The sequence below is a fragment of the Scophthalmus maximus genome, chromosome 9 (assembly GCF_022379125.1).
Source record: "Scophthalmus maximus strain ysfricsl-2021 chromosome 9, ASM2237912v1, whole genome shotgun sequence".
In the NCBI taxonomy this organism is placed as follows: Eukaryota; Metazoa; Chordata; class Actinopteri; order Pleuronectiformes; family Scophthalmidae; genus Scophthalmus; species Scophthalmus maximus.
Genome location: NC_061523.1, coordinates 10,036,165 through 10,058,948, shown reverse-complemented (window position 1 = coordinate 10,058,948; position 22,784 = coordinate 10,036,165). Strand labels below are relative to the sequence as shown.

The window sequence follows — 22,784 nt, the reverse complement described above, 5'->3', positions numbered from 1 at the left end:
CAACTGGAGTGCGACATGCTCAGCGAGGCCGTGGCTGGCCATTTCCAGAGTGGAGAATTTAGAAACCTCACCAGGCCAAGTTTTGCAGATAATAGTGTCCCATTCAAGCCTCGCAAGCTCTAGCAAATATCCTAATTGGCTGTGTTTCTTCCCACAGACCTGAGAAAGAACTTTGAGGAGGAGCCGCAGGGTAAAGAGGTGGCATTGGACCAGGAGGTGTTGCTGCGCTGCCATCCCCCCGAGGGAGTGCCACAAGCCGAGGTGAGACACGGTTACAGAAGATATTTATAGGCCAACATTGAACATCCATTTACCCTTTCCTCACCAGGAGGACAAAGAGCAAAAAGTTGCTCAGGATCAGCTCCCCGGTGTTTCTCGCTCCCCCACAGGGGAACAGACAATCCTGCACGGATAAATTACGCCTCTAATTATTCCCCATTATTGATTTATTATCTCTCTTACATCTCTGAGAAGCAGTATATCACATCATCTCTTCACATCACTCACGATAGGCTTGGAGGCTTCACTCCTCGTTTGACATCTCTAAAGGCCTATCCATAATTAATGGCTCTATTTGTCTCAGTCTCTCCCTATCTTATTTTCCATCTCTTTCCCGTCTCTCCATGTACTGTATCCCACGTACACTCTCGCACTCATGCACAGCCTTGTTCTGCTCAAGTCCGCCTCTCTCTCCACTCGTCTCTGTGGGTGTGTGTCAGACCAGAGGACCAGGCGGGGGCCAGCTGTTTCACCTCGTCTGCTGCAATGCCCTCGGCCCCAGATAGGCACTAACTGCTCCACTCACAACACAAGAGGAGGTTAGGCCAGCCCAGAGACCAGGAGCAGCAGACAGGCCAATCACAGCTGTACAGTGTAGGGATACTTTGCGAGGGGAAACGGGAAGCAAGGTGCTATCTGCAGCTTAGCAGAAAAGAACATCAGAGCAGAAGTCACCAGGCGGAAAAAGGGGACAGCGCACACAAGAGGAAGAAAGCCCAATTATTTGCTGCATTGCAACTGGCAGATATACCAACGACAATGCTGCCGTACTGTAGCTCCTCTCGAGACGGCACAAGGTCAAGTGAGAGCAAGAAAACAAGAAAGCCAATCTGAGAGAACACCAAAAAAAAGGAATCACATCGGTTTTGGCTTTCCTGAGAGGGCACACACACTACACAAAGCATGATTAGTTTCGCTCGCAGGCCACCAACAGCTACAGAGTTATACAGCAGCAGCAAAATAAAAACTGCATCCCTCCACAAAAAGATAGAGAAAAATATTTAAATCAGTTCTGTGCATATATAATATGATTGCATCACAGTATCAATAACATACCAAGCTGCATTTGTTCTTCTTGTGGTATGTTTGATTGCATTAGAAAAGAAGTACTGTACCTCGCTGCTGTTCTCATGTCGAATTCTCACCGGCACCGTGTTGTAGAGCTGCGCGGGAGGGGGGAAACCGTTTCTGTGGAGATGCAGTCAATTTTTGACCACTGGAATATTTTTTCAGGTGGAGTGGCAGCGAAACGAGGATGTGATCGACCCAGCGAGCGACCCCAATTTTTTCATCACGGCTGACCATAATCTCGTCATCAAAAAGGCCCGGCTGGCGGACACGGGCAACTACACGTGTGTGGCCAAAAACATCGTGGCTCGGCGAAAAAGCACCTCTGCCACGGTCCTGGTCTATGGTAGGTGATAACTTCTTTCAGCCGCAAGTCAAAGCTCTGCATGAAGAGACTAATGAGAGGTCTGGGCTCAGTGCTTGTAAATATAACAGACATAAAATCAGCCCAAGTCAGAGTTTTGCGTGCATGTTGCTTCTGTTTTCCTACATTTCCCCGTTCTCCTGTGCACGTTCTCTCACGTGGACGACACCTTTTTCTTTCATCAGGAGGTTGTATACTATATATATATAATACTATATTCCGATTCCACAGTACAGTAGTAATAATAGTATGCAGCGTTACGCACATGTGACATATGGTGACAGCTTTCATTGTTATTATTTTTTCATCGAGCGAGAGATTGCATCATCATAAATAACTACACAAAGAGATAGTAGCGTATCTGCACATTAATTAGCACAACTTAAATGTTGCTGGCAGTCATTCTGCCAAAGCTGGCAGTCTCTGATCTCAGGGCTGCCATCTCCCTCCTCCTCTGTAGTGGATCCACTATGAGAAGAAAAAATTAAATTAACAGCAAACTGTAAATAATGACCTGGCTTGAATACGCAGACTGACCTTTATTGAAATGCAGAGAAAAGGCATATTTTCTATCGCGGAGGATTTCTCGGGTGCTGGCCCTACTAAAGTTTTGCATACATTACAACTCGGTTTAATTCTCAGCCAAATGCTAACAGGAGATGGAAATCACAGGCGTCACGTAAAGCGACTTTGTGCATGTAAGAGATGTATAATCTGGCGCAGTGTCTGACACCTGCTCTGTTTCCGTTGAGGCTGCCAGAAAAAGTCGATGTAATGTTCTGCTGTAAAGTCAGAACCGCAATTCTTGTTTATTATCGTGTCAGTAGAGAAAACACCATATGCCACAAATATACAGCACTATGTAGATGTCTGCGCACCTCTTCGGCTTTTCAATTTTTAATTAGTTCTGCTATAGCAATGGTTTTTAGAATTGAGTAATCTATAGATATATATGATTTTACCACACATTTAGAAGTTAATACATTCAAAACACAAAGGAAACAGGATATGTATCGTCTGTATTTTCATCCCTTGTATAATTTTTGTCAGTGGGGTTTTTTCAATCAAAATTCAATATCTTGTGCTGTTTCATATTGACTTTTTTAGCTAGTTGAATATTAATTGCCACTTCAGATCGCAGTTTCTGGCCTTCTCGTCCAACAAAACCTCTCTGTGGATTTTAGGGTGGAAGATGAATTCAAATTCAGAAAACATGAGCAAGTGTGCAACGTGATTGGTTTGGACATATTGAAGAAAATATTATCCTCTCTCTATATGCAAAAATATACACGGGTGAACTTGAGATAATCTATAGGGGAAGTTGTCTATACTGCACACAACATATTACAGTGATAATTCAGTATTTACTTTTTCGTTTATTAGTATTTGTGTAGTTTTTCTAACGTCAGTTTATTCTTTGAGTAATTTGTTTTGTTTTTTTGTATTTTTAAAGCGTCTTTGAGTGTCCAGAAAATTATAATTATCATTATTCTGTATAAGTACTTAACAGATATTCAACAATATACTGTAATGCACAGTGAGAGAAGTCATTTCCTTCTCTTTGGAGGTCAGTAAAACACACATTATGACACACTCCTCCAAGCCCCCAGCATAAAAATGAAAGAGCAAAATGATTCTTCGTGTTGATTATAAATACGAAGAGAACAATATAGAAATCAGCTTGTTGTTGAGAGACTTGCTCTGCAGATGAAGGGATCTAGAGTTGAAATGACTGCGGAGGCAACAGCGTTCACACTCACACTATTGTTTACCATTCTATATTGTCAAACATTCATTTTCACTCTTAGACCCGAGAAATTCTGAAAAAATTGCTCGGGTGCTTGCATGTGCAATTTCAATTCTTCCCATCATGCTTTGTGCTTGACAAATGTGTTACTATTTCAGTATTAATTGAGGTCAAATCATAAAAAGTCTTATAAAAAAAAAAAAAAAGACTTGTTACTGCTGTTCCCTTATGTGTCTCCATAGCTGGAAAAAATAATATTTAGCTGAGAACATCACAATCCAGCATGCTGATCTAGCTATAGCAAGTGGTAATAACTATAACTTTTCAAAGGGGGTTCAACAGGGGGCCAGAGATGCATTTTCACAAGGCCTGGCTGGTGTGACTGCACTCTGTGCTAAGAGGTAATCAAGGGCCGAGTTGCCTGGTAATTTACCTCGCCGTGGCGGGCAATCAATCGCATAGAGAGGGCAAGGAAATGATTCAGCCACGACAAGCACAGGAGAGAGTTAGAGGGAAATTAGGAAGGGAATATGTACAGAGAAGGCACGACAGTGCTGCTCAAGTCAATAAATCAGGAATCTTGCCTTCTTGTAAACTGGAGCAAACACAGTAGATACAGGAAGGAGCTGGTTAGAATTAAATCAGCGTGATTTGATGTAATCGCCTGCCATGATCGAGCGATAAAGCGTGAATTATGAGCCAATAAATGGTTTTAAACTTTAGAGCATGAGCACTGGTACAGCAAATTATAGGAATTCAGCATGCACACTTTTTGAACTGCCTGAACTTTCCGTCTCCAATATAAAAGAGGATTAAATTGAATAGCGTTGCTCTCATCAATTCAAGGAATACTTGAGTTTGAAGAATGACATGTAATGGTGTGAAATCAAGGGTGAACATGTGAAGGGCACAATCTCACTGACTGGAACAATATAATGTTTATAAAAAAATTTAAAGCACCGTTTTGGCAATTCCAAGTAGTGTTTTTTGGGGCATTACTGATTAAGAGTTGCGATTTCAATGGCATTTCTTTACAGTGATTATGCTCTGACTTAATTTTGAGTGTTCTGCACAATTTCCGTGCATTACATTACTGAAATTTGCAGGGACTTTCAAAATGTCCATTAGTCTGTTTGCAGCGACTGCGTCTTCCTCAAAGACGAGGGCAAGGATGGCAGCCTGTCATGTTATTTTCCGCTCCCTGTTGAAACCATTTTGCCCCCGCTGCAGTTGGCTGTAATCACAACGCGGGCACAGGAAGTAGCCCCCTCTGCTCTCGCTCCCCCATGTGCTCACCTGGCAGGGCCCAAACGCAGCGTAACAGCAGTCACAATTACTCTAGCGCAGCACACCTCTTCTCCTTGGTGCATGTCGGGTAATCCTGGCTGCTCTGTCCCTTCATCCATCCCCCTCCCTCCCTCACCCCTCCATCCCCCCACCGGCGCTGGTCTGACAGTCAACGGCGGCTGGTCCACATGGACCACCTGGTCGTCCTGCAGTGCCGTGTGTGGGCGTGGCTGGCAGAAGAGGAGTCGGAGCTGCACCAACCCCACGCCACTGAACGGAGGCACATCCTGTGAGGGGCAGAGCGTCCAGAAAAGTGCCTGCGTGGCCACCTGTCCAGGTAACTCCCAGGCAAACCCCGTTTGTCCTGTGGCGCTTGGCTTCCTGTGGCTTCCCTTTTGCATTTTCTTTGCATCTAGAAGTCATCAATTCATTTTTATGTACTAGCACTTTAGTACCAGCACCTCCACGTTTTTTTCTTGTCACTGCTTCTGTTTTTTTTGTTTTTTTTTCCTGCACTTAGGCCGCTCACACAGCAAGCGTCAAAGCCCGTTAGTCTTCATAGTAAGGCGCCCTCCAGAAAGTGATTTATTATCATCACCCTTTGTTCACATATCTCTTTATTGTCTGCGCTGTACGCAGACCCTGCTTTTATATAGGGGGACCTGTCTGCTTTAAGAGACATGGTCCCTGCCACGGCATAGTGTCAGACCGGCAAGTACATCTGTTAGTGTTCGCTGCTCAAGCTCTGTAGTAAATACGGGACAGTAAAAAGCTGAATTATGGCGGCCTGTGTGCCGCGTTTACGCGTGAGGAGTTGAGGGGCGTTTCGTTTGCCTGTCTGTTCTCCCTGGTGAGAGCGCCAGAGAGGCAGAGTCCCCTGCCTGATACTGAGCAACACATATCGATCCCTGCTAACCTGAGATGGAAGTCAAGCTGCTTCATTTGCAGTCCCACATTAGCCCCCTGACGGAGGGAGAGATAGCGAGAGATGGAAAACAGGAGGTGGAAGCAGGGATGGAGACAGATGGAATCAGATATAGTGTAAGGAAGGCGTGAGCAAAGCCCTGAGTGACAGAGGGAGAAAGAGAGAGAGAGAGAGAGCGAGAAGAGGAATAGCGAGTAAGTGAAGAAAGCCTGCGTGTGTATGAGAGCTGGCTGTTGCCTGTCAGCAGATCAGTCTGTGGACATACTCTACAGCTGGGGCACTGCAGCCATGCTGAAATCTCCCACGCTCGGTAAATAGCAGAAAGGGAAATCGAACACCTCTGGCAGTGGCAGCTTCTCCCTGTCTAAAACAAAGGTTATCTCCCTCAGTGAATCATGGTGCTGTGTTACACATCTCCCATGTAAAGACATCACTAGATGTCAAGCATGAGTGTAAGTAACATGGCCCGCTGGAATACAGCAGCAGCAGCGGGAGGAGGGAAGACAAAGGAAACGCAGGAACGCATGGCGCTTTGTTAGGGAGCGCTTCTTGGACGGATATGGAATCATTAGCGCCGTAGCAAACGGGTAATGGAATTACAGGGGTGTCCAGGGATGCTTGACATTCCCCAACAGCAAAGCAGGATACTGACCTCCATGAGCTTAAAGAGATTAATGTCAGTCCAAGCTGCTATTGTTAGACCAAACCCCACCCTCCGCTATCTTCCTCTTGCCCCGCGAGGAGAAAGAGTGTAATTTCAACCCTTAAGGTGCTGTGACAGAAATTGCTTTGTGCCCTGTGAACACAGAGACACCGGGAGCGAGAGAACTCCTCTTTTTCCTCTCTCCTGATGAGAGGCGCCCCGGCGACGTGACCCCGCTCACACCTCTATCAGTCCTGTCGTGGGCTCCGAGGGCCGTGCCTCCTTTTCCCTCTCGTTGCCTGTCTCACACAGAACATCAGCGGCGCAGACAGCCCCAGCTGTCGGCACCCGGCGAGGGTGCCCCACAAGGCCAGACTCCTCCACGCCAGAGCCTGGGGGATGACGGGCTGTTGTTTCCAATCACAAGTGGCGCAGCGGCTCTGTTGTGTACTCACAGACATGCCACTGAAAGCCCCCAAGATGAACTGACTCCTGCCATCATTTGTCACCCATGCACGCGCTCGCGCACACACGCGGCCCCGTCAACGACAAGCCCCGGGTGCATCCGAATCCTCACTTTGACTCATCAAAGACCTGATTAACAAAATACATGAATCATCAGCCTGAATAGAAGCTCCCACATGAGAGTCACGCATGGTCAGTAAGCGGGAACAGATGACACCAGCCTGGCACAGAGCTTCCTTGAATACTGGATAACAACTTCCATTATCGCCGTGCTGATAGCCTTCGCAGGTCTCACCGCTGATGTACAGTAGATGGTGATTTCAGCCCATTTCACAAGACAGAGACTTGAGAAGAATGAGTTGCATGGGGAGCTGCAACGCTGCGGATACACATCATGTTATTTATTTAGGCACCGTTGACATTTGGATTCAGAAGTAGTGTTCTTTATTTTTTGAGTCAGCCTTGAGACGCATTTTTCCTCCACAGAGCCTTTCTTGTTGAGCCGTGTTATAAAAATTGCAGGATTTAATGCTGGTCTTGTTTCAAAGGTTCATTAATTATCCAGACTGAGATTCTTTGTTGATTATTAGCTCTCTAGTGCATTTAACTTACTGCATTAGATCTTTGAAATGGGCTACGGGAAAATATAAAATATTTGTTTTCTTTGCTGCTTATTCTGTGTGATATTCCACTGCAGTCTGTTTCTGCTTTGTCTAAAACACACTGATGGATTTGCTGTACTCCTCCTTTGGGGGGGAAAAAGATGCTGTCGACTGAATGAAAAATCACGGGAAACTAATCAGTTTAAATTTGGAACCAACAACATGCAAAGGGTATAATTTCTCTCTACATCACAAGTCTATATATATATATTTCTTGTTGAAATGCCGATGGCCATGTGTTGTTCCAAATATGAAAAGTAGCATGATCCCCTCAGAGTAGCGCTTAGCTATTACCACAGAGGCATATTTGTACATGCTTCGTACAGGCTTCCACAGACTGACACCATCGACACCGGCCTGTTCAGCAGCAGAACTCTCCACATGTCTGCTCGCGATGACTCTTGTATCTAAATGTGAGCTCCCACCTCTCGTCAGGAAAGCGTAAAGTTAGAGAGGTTCATTTGTATTTTTGTCCGTCTCCAAAGTGTTTAATGAGAGTTGGCGGAGGCCTCTGTCTCAGATCAGATGGGCTCCATGCTGGGAGAGACGCAGGGAGCTGTGGAGGAGGAGGGTGAGGAGGAGGAGGAGGAGGAGGAGGCTAAAGCCTGAGGCTCAGAGCAGAGCAGATCAAGACTTGAGAAAGCGAGTAGCCAAACTATGCGAGTGCTTAATCTCCATTTCTCTGTCCTCTGCCTGCCTTCTCCCTGTTTTCCTTTGGTTCCATCCCATCATATCGCTGAAGTACCCCAAATAATTCTGCAGTCCATCCCACACCTCTCCATCGACTCTGCCCCTGCGCTGACATGTGCTTAGAGCCAACAGTCGGGGCGAAATGTCAAATCATGCCAACATTTCCTACAAAAGACACACTACCCGGGCCAACAACAAATGGTCTGGCCCCTATTTTGGATGCGACACAATGACACCTGCTTCACACAGATGAATTGAACTGTTGCCTTGATGTGTTAGAGAAAGGCAAACAACCTGGAGGAATCTCTAATTCATGTGAATTATTTACATATTGAACCGATCCCTCGGGCTTGCCAGAGGAGTCATGAGAATTCTACGATGGAAAAATAAACAGACTCGGGGCTGGTGTATTTGTGCGCGCGCACTTGTAAGTGTGTGTTTTTCGTGCATGTACGCGTTGCACAAATGCGAGTTCGCACCCATATGTCGACAGTCTGCACTGCAGGCAAATGTCTGATTCTACTTTGTAAGTAAGCATTCGTATGTGCGTCTGGATATTATCAGAGATTGTTCTGGAGTCTACATATTTCATCCAAGGAGTAAAGGCCGTGGCTGACAAATGTGACGGAAAAACACATTAGTTTGCAGTGAAAAGACGGTGGCCATCTGGTGACAGCCTTGCATCGGCGCCGTTATTAATCATTGGGTGCCATTTGTTTTGGCTCATCCTCTTCATATCTCATTCTGTCTTATTTTGTTTTGTTCCACTGGTTTTTTTAACATGAGGGAGTAGAATGCGCTTAATTCATTTATCAATTACATACTAATATAGAGTACATATGCTATCTTCATATCTATCACAAGCGGGAAAAAAGGGGGGAAAAGTGTCAGAATTACAGAGTAAGATCTGGTGAATAATCCCTGTTGCATCACCCACTTCTGAGTCTGAGCTATCAACCCCCTCAATGGGCCTGTGGCTTTATGTGGCTTTTTCTTCTCCCATCAGCCTTTGAGCATCGGGATTATGGGTGGTTGCTGTGCACACACACGTGTTGACAGGACAGTGGGAGCAGAGAGGTGGCCTGCTGGTCTCGGTGGCACTTGTCTACCTCCTCATGCGCCCCTCAAGGACACAGAAACCATGGGCGTCCAATGATCTCGGACTGTGTCCGTCAGAGGCCATTGTCATTTTGAACAGCAGAGCCTCAAACTGGCCCTCCTACCGACCTGTAAAGAATGGCCGGGCTTCTTTTGCTCCCCGCCTTGACAACATGTCCAAAGGGGGGCTTGCCATTTGGCTATTGTATTACCGTCCCTCCTCAGAGACCTGCCTGACCTAAAACCTGTGGTGCTGCGAGATTGAAAATCAGCTGCGGAGCCTTTTGCAGCAGCACTAACAATCTCTCTCTGGGGATTTGATAAGAAAAACTGTGTCTCTGTGGATGACAATTTTCTGATGTGGACTCAAAAAGTAAAAGGATGAGGTTTGTTCTTGACTTCAGCTTTAAATGTGGAGAAAAGGAAATCAAAGAAATTGTCTTTTTGTTTTTGCTTCACTGCTTTTATTGTAACCGCTTACTATCTTTTCACTTCTTATGATAATGTCCACACGTGTCTTTGGTCTCTGCTTTTGTGCAAAGCCTCTTCTGCTTCTGAAATAGTTCCAACATATATCTAGAGTCAGACAGGCCATCAATGACTGTTTATGCATCGCCATCTTTCTTTGATTTTCCTCGGCCTCGTTGTCACTGTGCTTGTGCCTCGTCCACACTCTCACGTCCAGCACCCTCCTTCCACTCCAATCTCCCTGTTTGAAAATGTTATTTGCATGGACATTAGTCTTGCTTTGTGCTGGAAAAGAGAAGTTGAATTTCATCACCTCATCAGGGCAGCTGTTGATCTCATCTCTTTATTTCACAGTGGTGTGGATAAACTGAGGGGTGACATAATGTATTCATTAGGATGTAATTCGCTATTCAATCATTCTCATTCCCAGCCTGGATAATCAGCCCACTGGCCCACGGATGGGTCCACTCAATGCCAAACAAGGACAATTATCTGATTGGTTCTGCTCTCTCTGCCAAATGGATCTGACAGCAAAAATGCTCGAGCTGTGTCAGCATACCAACACACACACACACACACACACACACACACACACACACACACACACACACACACACACACACACACACACACACACACACACACACACACACACACACACACACACACACACACACACACACACACACACACACACACACACACACACACACACACACACACACACACACACACACACACACACACACACACACGAAAGCCCCTCTCACATGCTCTAGCCATCATTTCAGGACACACATGGACAAACATGCAAGACGAGTGTGGCAGCAGCAGGGTCTTATTCCCACACCTGTGCCTCTGGTCTAAAATGCTCTCGGCTGATTTGAGCCATTTAATGTTTTCCAATTAAGGACTAGAAATCATTACTTTTTCACAGTTATGCAATGAAACAGAAGGTATCCCACCACGAATAACGTCCCATCGTCTCACGTATGTTTTATTGACCAAAGCCTCAGACCAACAGCAGATCAAATCCTATCTCTGAGGGGTCATGACCCCTGCACTCTCAATTGCAAGGATTAATGAGCACGAAGGTGTCATTGCCCTCAGGTCAGTCAGGAGGAGGGTTGCTGCCATCATAGAGGTGTTCATACATTGTTTGTGTGTGTGTGTGTGTGTGTGTGTGTGTGTGTGTGTGTGTGTGTGTGTGTGTGTGTGTGTGTGTGTGTGTGTGTGTGTGTGTGTGTGTGTGCGTTTTTTCTGTGTGTGTGTGTGTGTGTGTGTGTGTGTGTCTGTGAGAGAGAGAGAGAGAGAGAGAGGGAGAGAAAGACAAAGACTCTCAGGTGATTCTCGTCCACTCCCATTCACCTTTACAATTAGGGGGGGACACTGTGTCGTTTTTTCCTCCCATGAGAGCTCATTACTGGGGGTTTTTTTCCCCCTTAGCCCTATGGCAACCTTCCCCAGGCATGGTGCTGCGTCACTCTCAATATCACGCCCCACCACCCCCCTACCCCTGGACACAGTGGCCCCCACCTTTGCAAAATGTTCTCCCTCTCTGTGTGAGGTAAAGCTGCAGACATTTCTTTCAGCGGCGCACACTCAGAACTATTACCAGGCCAATTTCCATTTGTTCCATTTTGCTCTTGCTGATGGTGGTGTGTTTGAAGTCCTGGTGTGGCTGCAGGTGTAATGTACTGTACATTCATCTCTGGCAATACCACCCGCATTGTATCTCGCATTCAGAGGCACTGCAGGTAATGCTCATGTTGCTACAGTAACCGCTTGTTTAACAAAGAATTCAAACCAAGGCAGCTTTTTCTCTCACAAAGTTCCATTTGTTTTTGGAAAATATTGTTTAAATATTGTGTGTGCTCATGTTCAACAGTAGTCTAGTAGGGTGATTTCCCAGGGGTCAAATTCATCTTCCTCTACATATTTCTGTTGACAGCTGGTCTACCAGGCCACAGTACCCATTCACCAATGGGGTTTGGCTTAGTTGCATCTGATTTCCATGCTGAAAATATACAAAGAAAGCAGAATAGAGACAATATGGCTCTCCTCAGCAGTCTTACACGCTTTGGTTTCCCTGTGCATCTGCTGGATTTGGGTGTGTGCATGTGGATTTGCATGTCTTTTTAATGCTTTTCCTACCAGGTTTCCATTTTAAGAGCGCGTGAATTTGCACAGGAAGGCAACAGAGTGTTCCACCAGTTGTTCTCATCTCACACGCAAATACACCACTGCTTTTACACCACCGCTCAGCAGAGCTCAGTTCACACTGTTTGTAAAAAAAAAAAGAAGAAAAAAAGCTATAGCTTGTTTAGATGAAACTGTTCAGCATGACTTCCGATCAATAGTTTATCCCCGTGAACTAAAACGTGTCTTTAAAGGGGAATCAATTCAACTTTTTGCTGCTCTTAGTGCATGTGCTGTACTGATGTTTTTTTTATTTTATTTTTTTTATTATGTGTCTTTGCAGTGGATGGAGGCTGGAGCGAGTGGAGCAAGTGGTCTGCGTGTGGCGCTGACTGTTCGACGTGGCGGAGCAGGGAGTGCACCCAGCCCTCACCTGGCACCGGGGGCAAAGACTGCCAGGGGCTCGACCTCCAGTCTCTCAACTGTACTAGCGAGCAGTGCCCACAGAGTGAGTCTACTACCACCCACATACTGTAAAACATGCTCTCACTGTTCAACTCAGTGGAACAATAGCAAAGTAACAGAATCACGACACGCTTTTGGTGCAGCAGTATCCGTGGAATACAGTTAAGTTATGGATTTGCTTACTATAACTCAGCTAGGTGGCAAAGGAACATTTTAAAATCAATAAATGATCTTAAAACAACACTTTGGAGCTGTAACAAGAAAATACACAATTTTTCTAATCATGAAAAAGAAGTGTGACACTCTCAAGGACAAAGCGGAAAATGTATTGAGGAAATAAAAGCACAATGGTTCAGTTTACAACAAGTAGATCACAAACAATACATTCAAAACATGAGAAAGAAAAAGGCTTTTCCCCTCATTCCAAGGTTCATAAAGGAAAGATGTCCACTTCAGAAGACAGAATGGAATAGACCCTCAATAACACAGGTTAGCACTTGCTGCTAAGATAATACGCAATATTTCACCATTGATGCTCTCTGACCTATTAATAGAGCTGAGAATTAAAACATCTCTCTTGTGATTAAAATACAACATGCCAGACAAAGTGCTGCGGGCAAAACAGCAGTGGAAACACACACTGCCGGCGTGCATGTCTGCTGTGATTGTTCTTAACATGCATTCATTTGGTGTACACATACAGGTAGCTGCATAGCCAGTGTGTATTCCTCTTTCGTGTGAATCAGCCGGTGCTATGTTTGCGGCCCCACATCATGTGTCAGTAATAGGGCATGTGTGAACTGTCAAGATGAGAACACGCCGAGCTTGTGCAGCCCGATCCGGCAGCCGAGTGGAAAGTGCCAGCACAGGGTGCGCTGCGGACCAGATGGACATGAAGGGAGAACTCTGTCGCTCCCCACTGATATCAAAGACAGAACGATATTGCAGCTTCCCATCCAGAGATGATGAGTCTCGGGGTGGCATCTCATAAAGAAAATGTTATTAATAGTGCGGATCGGCTTGGTAAACACTGGGTTTTAATGGGGATGCGGTTGTCATGGGCCAGTGAATTAATAAACTGAATTATGTATTTTGCACTGATTGACGTGATCAGTTGGACCGATGCGTGGAGAGCGAGGGGCCTGACAGCCACTGTATGTGAATGATGCACTGTGTATTCATATATACATGGGCATCACTGTGTGTGAGTGTGCGTCTGTGTGTGAGTGTGTGTTTGTGTGTGTGTGGGCAGGCATGCGCGTTTGTGTACACCAATAGCCAAGTGTGGCTGGTGCAGTGAACCAGGGAGCTCGGTCGGCCCCTCATCAAAGGTCACCAGCTCCTCCCCAGAGAGGCAAGATATATACACAAAGATGCCAGTCATTGTTCCTCACACACACACACACACACACACACACACACACACACACACACACACACACACACACACACACACACACACACACACACACACACACACACACACACACACACACACACACACACACACACACACACACACACACACACACACACACACACACACACACACACACACACACACACACACACACAGTCGCTTAGTATTTACACTGACAGCACAGAGCGAATCGCGGGCCTCTGAAGAATGCCCGTCCCAATCTGTTGCCAGCAGATGTGTTTCCATAGACAATTGCTGTGTGAAGTATTATAATAAGCAAAATAGCGAGATGGTTTTGGCTCGTCAGCAACTCTCATACTTCAACCATGTCTGCAGGCCATTAGCTGAGATGGAAAACTTCCCCCTGAAACAAAAGGCACCCTTCTCTCCTAGTGCAATCGAGCAATGCAACTGCAGAGTAAGCTGTAGTTACTCTGCCCAGACACATCCTCAGTCTGAGGACCTCAACAACATCTGTAATCTCCCTAATTAGGACAGAAATGGCATACGTTAGATGAGGTTATTGTTTTGCACATCGTATGTATGAGAATCGATGCTTTGCAGATCTGACCCAGGGAGGATCATTTTCATAAAGCAAACAAGTGACGCCCCATATGAAGCGATGCAAAATCTGCGCGGGGGAATAATAAATACACTGGCAGTGTGCCAGAGCCAAAATGGCAGACAGGTGTTAGAGGGCACAAAAAGGATAGTGGGAAAAATATATGCGCTAGTGTTCTCAGGCAGAGGAAATTAGGACAACATAACAACAATTATTTGGCGTAATGTGTATAATGAAGGTAATTAACTTAATTTGCAGCAGCATCCCGTTTCGGGGGTGTCACGAACGATTATGCAGAACCCATAAAACTGATAATCTGTCTTTAGTCGGCTTTTGAATTTTGAGGCTCATCTGCCGGCGAAGCGGTTGTTGTTTTCGTCATGGGTTTGTTTGTCAGACTGGGGTCACAGGCTCCGTGAAAAATGGCTGAACACTTGTTTTGGGCCATATTTCACCAGGACTCACTGAGGGATGGGACGACTGTATTGTGGAGATAGTAATGGTCACGTTCACTTTGAGAGTTTTAGTAGCCATATTTCCCTGACCTTAAGAACTTCCCTGTTATTCATCTTCAGGCGAGTGACTAGAGGATTGGCCATGGGATGAAATATATTCTCTGGTCTCTTGATAAATGCCCAGGGAAGAGGCGCAGGAGGCTGCAAAGCTTTTATTTATCAATGCAGAGGAGAGAACGGAGCAGGTAGAGAGAGTTGAGGACTATCGGGTGCAGACATTGTGCTGACTGCCAATGCAGCAAGAGACCCAACTTCTACAGGAGCTCGGTACATCGCCTCCAACAAGATGGATTAGAAGTCCAATAGCGGGCCCGTCTCAAGTCAGAAACTGATCCCCAACCAGCCAGCCCTGAAGCGAATCTGAGGAGCAGGGCTGAAAGCCCTCGGATAGGGGAACAAACAGAGATTGGCCCGGGGTCAACTATGACATTCACCGATTATCCGCAGGCAGGTGTCAATCATACAGAGAGGTCACACACAAAGGGAATCAAAGGTTCTCAGCCAGCAATTACGTCAAGTGGAAATGAAGGATGGAGCAATGGCTGACAGGGAGTATAAATTGGTAGTGTGTGTGGAAAAATGAGAGGGAGAGAGAGGGGAAGGGCACGTTAGAGGGGGACTAAAGTAAAGCCCATCCAATTATAAAACCAGATTAGCTATGTCAATTAAAGTGTGATGAATGTCCTTTCAATTATTGGCTGGCATCATGAAAATCAATGAGCGGGGCCAGGAGGAACTGAGACCAGTTGCTGGTCAGGGTCGCAGTGAACATCAGGATTGCTCCACTGTGACACCTGGCGGGTCAGATAAAACTTCACTCACTGATTGTCCGATAAACCACCGGAGATTAAAGACAAAATAGAGGGAGGGAGAGGGGGAGAGAGAAAAACAGAGTTGTCCGATTGACTGACTTCATTGTCTGGGTGCAAGAATGGTGGGTGCTGAAGAAAACAAAGAGTCAAGATAGTGGATCTTTGCATCCGAGGCTACCCAGATGACTTTGGTTCACCCTCAGAAAGTAAACAGCAACAGGCCAAAATAAGGCTGTGTTTATCCAATCAGCGGAACCCAGTTGTCATGTCTCCATGCTGACGGATGTTTCGTCTTTAGTCAGACTGGACACCCCTCAGTAGACTGCGGCGCTATGGAAGTCCAAATGTCACAGCCTCGTCTGGCCTTTGACTCACCAAGACATTTGGATTTAGGTACTTTAATGAGTGATTCAGCCCAAAGTCTATCACCCTTTTTTTCGGAGCTCATTGTGAAACGTGTAAGGCTCAGCCAGGCTGCTTCCTTTCACTCACCTCTGTGCTTCCCTGAGGAGAGAGAGACCGAGAGGGGAGGAAGAGGAGGGCGGCGCCGGCAGGTTAATGGACGGGCTGAGAGGTGGAGGATGGGTGTCCATGTATCTCATGAGACTCTTCAAGTATGTTCTGTGCCGACGTGCTATATGATGTAAGGAACAAAACAGGCCAACTTGTGTTTATCTTCAGCCAGTCATTCACAATTGATTACATGTCAAGAGATCCCCGGCTGTACGAAGGACCGCCATAGAGCCCGGCTGCATATAATCCCGCTACTTAAGGTATCAGATTGTACGGAGATAATCACCCATGAAATAGATTCTGGCATTTATCTTAAAGACTTGGGTATGTCAGACGGCTTTGTCCAGAGAAATTGATTTTTCAAAGCAAAAGAAGAAAGCAAGGACAAACGGATGAAAAGTGAGAAATGAGACCAGAAAAATAACTTTTTTCAAATTTGACTTATAGCACTCTGCTAATTTAATTGTGCCGTTCTCATGCCACAGATTCACAACACCAATTAAAACTTGTCAAACCAGTGTTTTCAAGGTTGAGCATGGTTCCTGTCGAGCAGCAGGATTACAGTGTTGGAAAAACACAATGAAACTCACGAAAATGTGTTGTCTACCGATGATCAGTGGATTTTAATACAAACATTGTGGACGTGTTATTCATGCTCACTGTTGAAATGCAAATCATGCATGCTGTCAGTCATTTGCACATGCTGTTCCCCAATTTGTCTTATTTTTGTCCACCTTTAATTCTGATTCTGATTCTTGTACGTTTGCTCTTCTCTTCCTTCCGTGTCCACCTACTTTTGTTGTCAGCTCACCACACGGCCGCCTGCGGCACTTTAACCTTTGCTGTTGTTCTCCGTCCCTCAAAGCTGCGGCGCTCAATGCGTCCCCTCCTTGACTGTGTTCAGTTGACAGCGTTACGCCCCCGTGGCTCCGCGATAAAATGGTCCTCCACAAAGGCCTCGGGAGCCTTCTCCACCTCCGCCACCAAATTCCCTCTGCCCAGGGAGACAGCCGTGGCAAATCCCATTCTCCTGCAAAACACATACACACACACACACACACACACGCACACGCACACGCACACACGTGTGCACATTGATGCTGGCCTGGGCTTAGCTGTCATCTTTATACTGTACTTTTGGGGGAAAGATGCCCATGTGCTTTTGAGAGAAACTGACATTAAATAAGAGGCGCTAGAATTTCATAAGCAAATCCTTCATTTTTCCACCGTCTCTCTTGGGGGGTGTTGAGTGCTTAGAGAAAGAGAGAAAAAGACAGAGCAGAGAGAGAACATGCTGGCATATTTATCCAGCACAGAAATAAAGGGAGGTTATGCTAAAAAGAACAGAACCTGTTACAGAAAGTGTTTCTTTCTCATTTTTTGATTGTCCACAGGTTGACGTTGAAGTTTGAGTGATCTTGTATTTGCTGATGCTGTAGTTTTTCTGTGTCGTCCCCTTGCAGCGGTGGGCGGGGCCGAGGACGTGGCGCTCTACGTGGGCATGGTGGCGGTGGCCCTGTGTCTGACACTGCTGCTCATCGTGGTCGTCCTGGTTTACCGGCGCAAGAAGGAGGGCCTGGATGCCGATGTGACCGACTCCTCGATCCTCACCACTGGCTTCCAGCCCATGGGCATCAAGCCCAGCAAGCCAGGTGTGTGGGCACCGCGGCCACGCAGGCCCCCTCCCCACAGCAGTAGGACACTATTCTTTGTTCTACCCTCGTCTGTGCGTCTGTCCGTCCGCCCACCGTGACCATGCAGCACTCATCTACATGTACCACTGAGCCTGTCTGTTTGTGGTCATGGAGGTGGTGTGAATGTGTTCACAGTGGTTTGTAGTCTAAGCAAGACGTATTAGGTTTCGTGTGTGCGCGCGTGTGTGCGTGTGTGCGCGCGCATGCTGTTTATTTTCCTGCCTGATACATTATGTTTCGCCACCACCTCATTGTCAGGAAATGTACCCACTCTGTTTGCTGCCTGGGTGGAGCCTCTGAGGTTTACCAACGAGTAATAGAAATACAACTGTCTGAGTTGGATGGAGATGGGGAACTGGTCTGCAGTGCCTGTGATTCACCGTGAAAAAAGCCTTTATACATTCCGGGTGCTAAGCTGTATCTGAGTTCTGTTTGGAATTGATTGTGTGGTTGCTAAAGAGACAGGCAGAGATAGAGAGAGAGAGAGCAAGGGGAGGGGAGTCGACTGGCTTTGGGTGGAATTCGTGTGTGTGTGTGTGTGTGTGTGTGTGTGTGTGTGTGTGTGTGTGTGTGTGTGTGTGTGTGTGTGTGTGTGTGTGTGTGTGTGTGTGTGTGTGTGTGTGTGTGTGTGTGTGTGTGTGTGTGTGTGTGTGTGTGTGTGTGTGTGTGTTCTGTACTGTGCACCGTGTGTGTGTGTGTGTGTGTGTTCTGTACTGTGCACCATGTGTCTTTTCCTGTGTTTCTTCCAGTTTTCTGTGTGTGTGTTGCGACGGCTTTAGAGAGTGTGAGGTCTGTCTCCGCCTTGATTGCCGCTCATGGAGATTCACACATCATTTGCTTTTTTTTTCTGTTTTCTTTTCTTATTATTCAAACAGAGAATTCCCACTTGCTCACCATCCAGCCTGATTTAACAACCACCACCACCAGTTACCAAGGCACCCTGCGCTCTCGCCATGACACCACCGGGAAGTTTTCCATGACTAACGGGCCTCTGCTGGACCCACTCCCCAACGGCTCGCACACCATGCACAATGGCAAGCTCAACTCCGACCCTGCGGAGTTTGTGAGCCGCCTGTCCACCCAGAGCTACTTCAAAACGCTGCCCCGCGATGTGGCCAACACCTCCTATGGGACCTTCAACTTCCTGGGAGGGAGGCTGACGATCCCCAACACAGGTGGGTCCTTCACTCAGGTTCACTTGACGCCTGTAGTTCAGTTCAATTGGTTTGGACCAAAAACAAAAAGATGTTGCGTATACTTTTGATCCAGTTCCTGTTCTCATTAACGTATAATTCTTGGATAGAATTAAGGGGAGTCCAGGTCCATGTTTCTACAGTGATCTACTGTGATATTCATTCAACCCCATAAACACTCCAGTCCTTAAACCCTTTGTATAATAGGTTGTTTTCAGTTTGCCTTTCAAATATGTCGAAACGCAGCAGGAGATTGTCCGAGTCAGACGCATTTACGACAGCAGCAAAATATCCTGATCATTCCATGGTGTCTGAGCATGTAGGGGGACATGACTCCACTGCGGAAAGCTGCGTTTGTGTTTACAGTCATCAGCACGCCCAAAAGATTTTACTGCTGTCTTCTCACTCGGACATTCTCCAGAATTTTTACTGGGGGGCTGGCAGGAAAATTTATGTTTAATGTCCAAGGCAACATTCGTAGACCTTTTTTGCATTCTCACATACAGCCCCTCAGGAAAAAGTTCATGAAACTGTTGGATGGACCTCACTACAGTTGAAATAGCCATCTAATGTCGTGAAGCTCAGTGGTGAAAGCTTCCAAACTCCCTCACAACTCTCCTCATTTGAATCTAGTATCTACTGTACATTACACTATTTTAACCTGAGATTCCACTAATGCACACAACAACATTGGCAGCACTGTTTTTAAGGCACATTGCACAATATAAATGGAACAAACTGCAAACTGCCTTCAAACTAGAGAGAGCTACATTTCCCTCTGGGATTTAAAAGCTTCACTATCTGATGATTCTTATCACAGTTTTTTTTCTTAATTCCTTTGCTGCATAAGTCCCTTGTATTGGTGCTAATATTGCTTTGCTTTGTCGATTGTGTTTGTGTGATTGTTTCTTGTTCTCAGGTCTCGCTTGGAGAACTAAATTGCCTGATTAAACAAAGATTAAATCAGATAACGTGAAATAAACGAGCCAATCGCATGCGGTGGCAAGAAAGAGTATGCTAACTGTGGAATTACCTGGTTTTCTGCATTAAGTGGTCACAAGTATACAGTAGGCAAACAATGTGCTTAAGCTGATAACACACAATTATAATCTTTTCATGTCTTTATTGAACATTCCACACTGAGGGTCCAGGTGGAAAAAGCAATTGACCCCTTGCAAACTCCTTCAACTTAAAACAAGCTCGTGATGAGGAGGAGTGTTTGACCATTCCTCCCACAGAACTGCTTCAGCAGAGTTAATTCCACAGCAACTCTGCTCGGCCCTGGGCAACTCCAAAAAGTGGACTTTGTTTTGAAGTGATTCTCCATTACAAAAGTGTTTACAGTCATTGTCCCGCTACATCACCCAGCTTCTACTGAGTCCTTGATAAACTTGGGGATTCAGCAAAGCAGCACCAGCTCATGATGCTCGCTCCTGTTTGGAGGATGTTTTCATGGTGGAATGCGGTGCCCCCTTTTTTAGGCCACTATGTCGTGCTGCATGTTCCTCCCGATTAGTCTCATCAGCCCACTTAACATTCCCCAGTACTGTTGTGGGGTCTCAGTGTCTCTTTGGCAAACTTCAGGCATGTATGTGTCTATGTCATGACACCTTGCGACATGCAACCGTCATCTGATGTTAACCAGCTCCAATGATTCCTTCACGCCTTTAGCTGTTATTCTTGGCTTCATTTTTTTTTTTTTTTACATTTTAAAGTTGGAGTCACCTTAGCTGGACGCCCACTGGTAGAACGAGTAAGCACAGAACTAAATCATCTCCACTTATGGAGATTTTTCGTCAAAATGTGGACTGGTGAAAATTCTTTGAAATCACTTTGTAACCCTAGCTTTATGCAAATCCACACTTTTAAGTAATATGTCATCTAAGATCTGTTTTTGTGAGACATATTTCCCATTAGCAGATGCTGCCTGTATCAACAATGTTTGAGTTTTTTTTCTTTGCTTTTTGAGTCAAAAAAGCTCTAACCCACACCGGCAATCTGTTTTCTTTGATTGAACGGACTATATATAATAGAAATACGATGATTTGCGCGTTATCAGTCAAGTGTGATCATATCTTGAGAACATTTTATTCATTAATGCAGGTAATTCCAAAGGGTTCACTTTTTTTTCCCCTCGCTACTGTATCGACAATCAGAAAATCCTGTGGCTGTTCTGCTTTGCTTCCACACATTCCACTACTTAAAGCTTGCAGCTCCTGGTTCGTTTGGGAACAGGCAGTGTGACCGTGATCAGCTAAAAGACAACAATGGATCTAGTCTTGGTCCAAGCTAAAGGAACCGAGCAATAGGTTCAGGGTTTTTTGGTCCTGTGTCTACCTGCACACAATCTCTTTGGTTCAAACTCTGCAGTCCACTATAGTCTCTCTCTTTACAGCTCTTGGTATTTTTGAAATAGAGAAATAAAACAAAAATAAAAGGCAACAACATATATATATATATATATATATATATTTGTCTATTTCTATAGTAATTTGTAAATGTGATTTATGAAAACTCTTATGATGCGAAGACAGTGAGTAAAAACGCTTATGATATCAAAGTTGTGGCTGTTAAAAGCTTTACTGAGGCGTTGTTTCAGTGAATGTGACATTAGTCAGCGTTGTGTAAGGAGAAGGAGATTTCAGTAATCCTCTGTAGGATGTTCTGTCTGCCACCATACTTCAAACAAACGAGAAAAGTTCCATCCAAACAATTTAACATCTGCCGCTAAATTGAGAAATACTGCGGGAACAAGTGGGGCTTGTTTGTATTGCACATTTCATACACTGCCCTTGCTCCTACATAAAAACGAACATTCACAGAAACTTTATTACACCTGCTTTAATGTCCCTGACTGGACATTAACAAGGGGAATTTATCAGTAACAGCTGAGTCCCATAAACGTCTCACTGTCTTGTTGAAGCCGACCCAGACCATTCAGCCTTTAAATCTGGTGCATGTGGCTCGCTTAATAGGTTTGCACCAGGATAACGCACATAAAAGTGTTCATACAAAACAGCTCAGTGCACCGGCTGTATTTCTGCCTGTGATACAAATGAGTTTACAGCCATTATAAGGGACAAGACGAGACGCAAAGGGCCTGTGATTAATGTGGATGTGTTTGTGAATGGGTCTCTTGTTTATCTCAAAAGTGACTAGTCGAAAAACAGAATCATACAAAAAAAAAACTAATATCTAAAATGCATGATCCAGTCAAATACTTTGTCAATAAAACAAAGTGAAAATGAAGAGTGTGTGCCAAATTACATTCTCCTCTGAAAGATTCCTGGAAATGCAACCTGGTGCAAATTATTCCACTTAGGCTCCATTTATGATGGAGCTGGTTGAATCTGTAGCTGACGTACAACAGGGTCAGTTGTGTACGGCACTTGAAAAAAAAGCACACACGTACACACACACAACTGTCACAGTGTATTAACAATAATTTGTATATTTGAATAAGTTAGCGTTCCTTCGCCCTGAGATTGTACAAACAAGACAAAATGAAGCGTAGAAATGTGCATGTCATTATATAAGTGTAAGAGTGAAACAGAAACCAAAAGAGTGTGTTGACAGTTGATATGACTCCTTATTTACAATGTTGTGTGTGATCCTTTCATCATTTAAGTCAGTTAAAAGCAAAATCCTGAAAGACTTCTTACCTGACGTCTCTGGGGATCAAGAACGCCCGCAGATCTCCTGTGTTTGGCGTCCTCACATCTCGCCAACTGTGCTGCTACTGTGCTGCAAAGTGTTTATTCGAATGGAAACAGTA

General features: G+C 45.3%; 1 protein-coding gene across 4 annotated transcripts in view; it reads left to right on the top strand.

Moving 5' to 3' along the window:
- unc5a (unc-5 netrin receptor A) overlaps positions 1-22,784 on the top strand; it is a 126,247-nt gene that overhangs the window by 82,745 nt on the left and 20,718 nt on the right. Inside the window, exons 4-9 of one of the 4 annotated variants that reach the window (XM_035649684.2) lie at positions 158-261; positions 1,513-1,693; positions 4,915-5,082; positions 12,179-12,343; positions 17,586-17,774; positions 18,692-18,991. In XM_035649684.2, coding sequence (XP_035505577.1) covers positions 158-261; positions 1,513-1,693; positions 4,915-5,082; positions 12,179-12,343; positions 17,586-17,774; positions 18,692-18,991 — 1,107 coding nt within the window. Of the gene's footprint in view, positions 1-157; positions 262-1,512; positions 1,694-4,914; positions 5,083-12,178; positions 12,344-17,585; positions 17,817-18,691; positions 18,992-22,784 lie in introns of all 4 variants that reach the window. The other 3 variants (XM_035649683.2, XM_035649686.2, XM_035649685.2) reach the window with 3 other exon arrangements.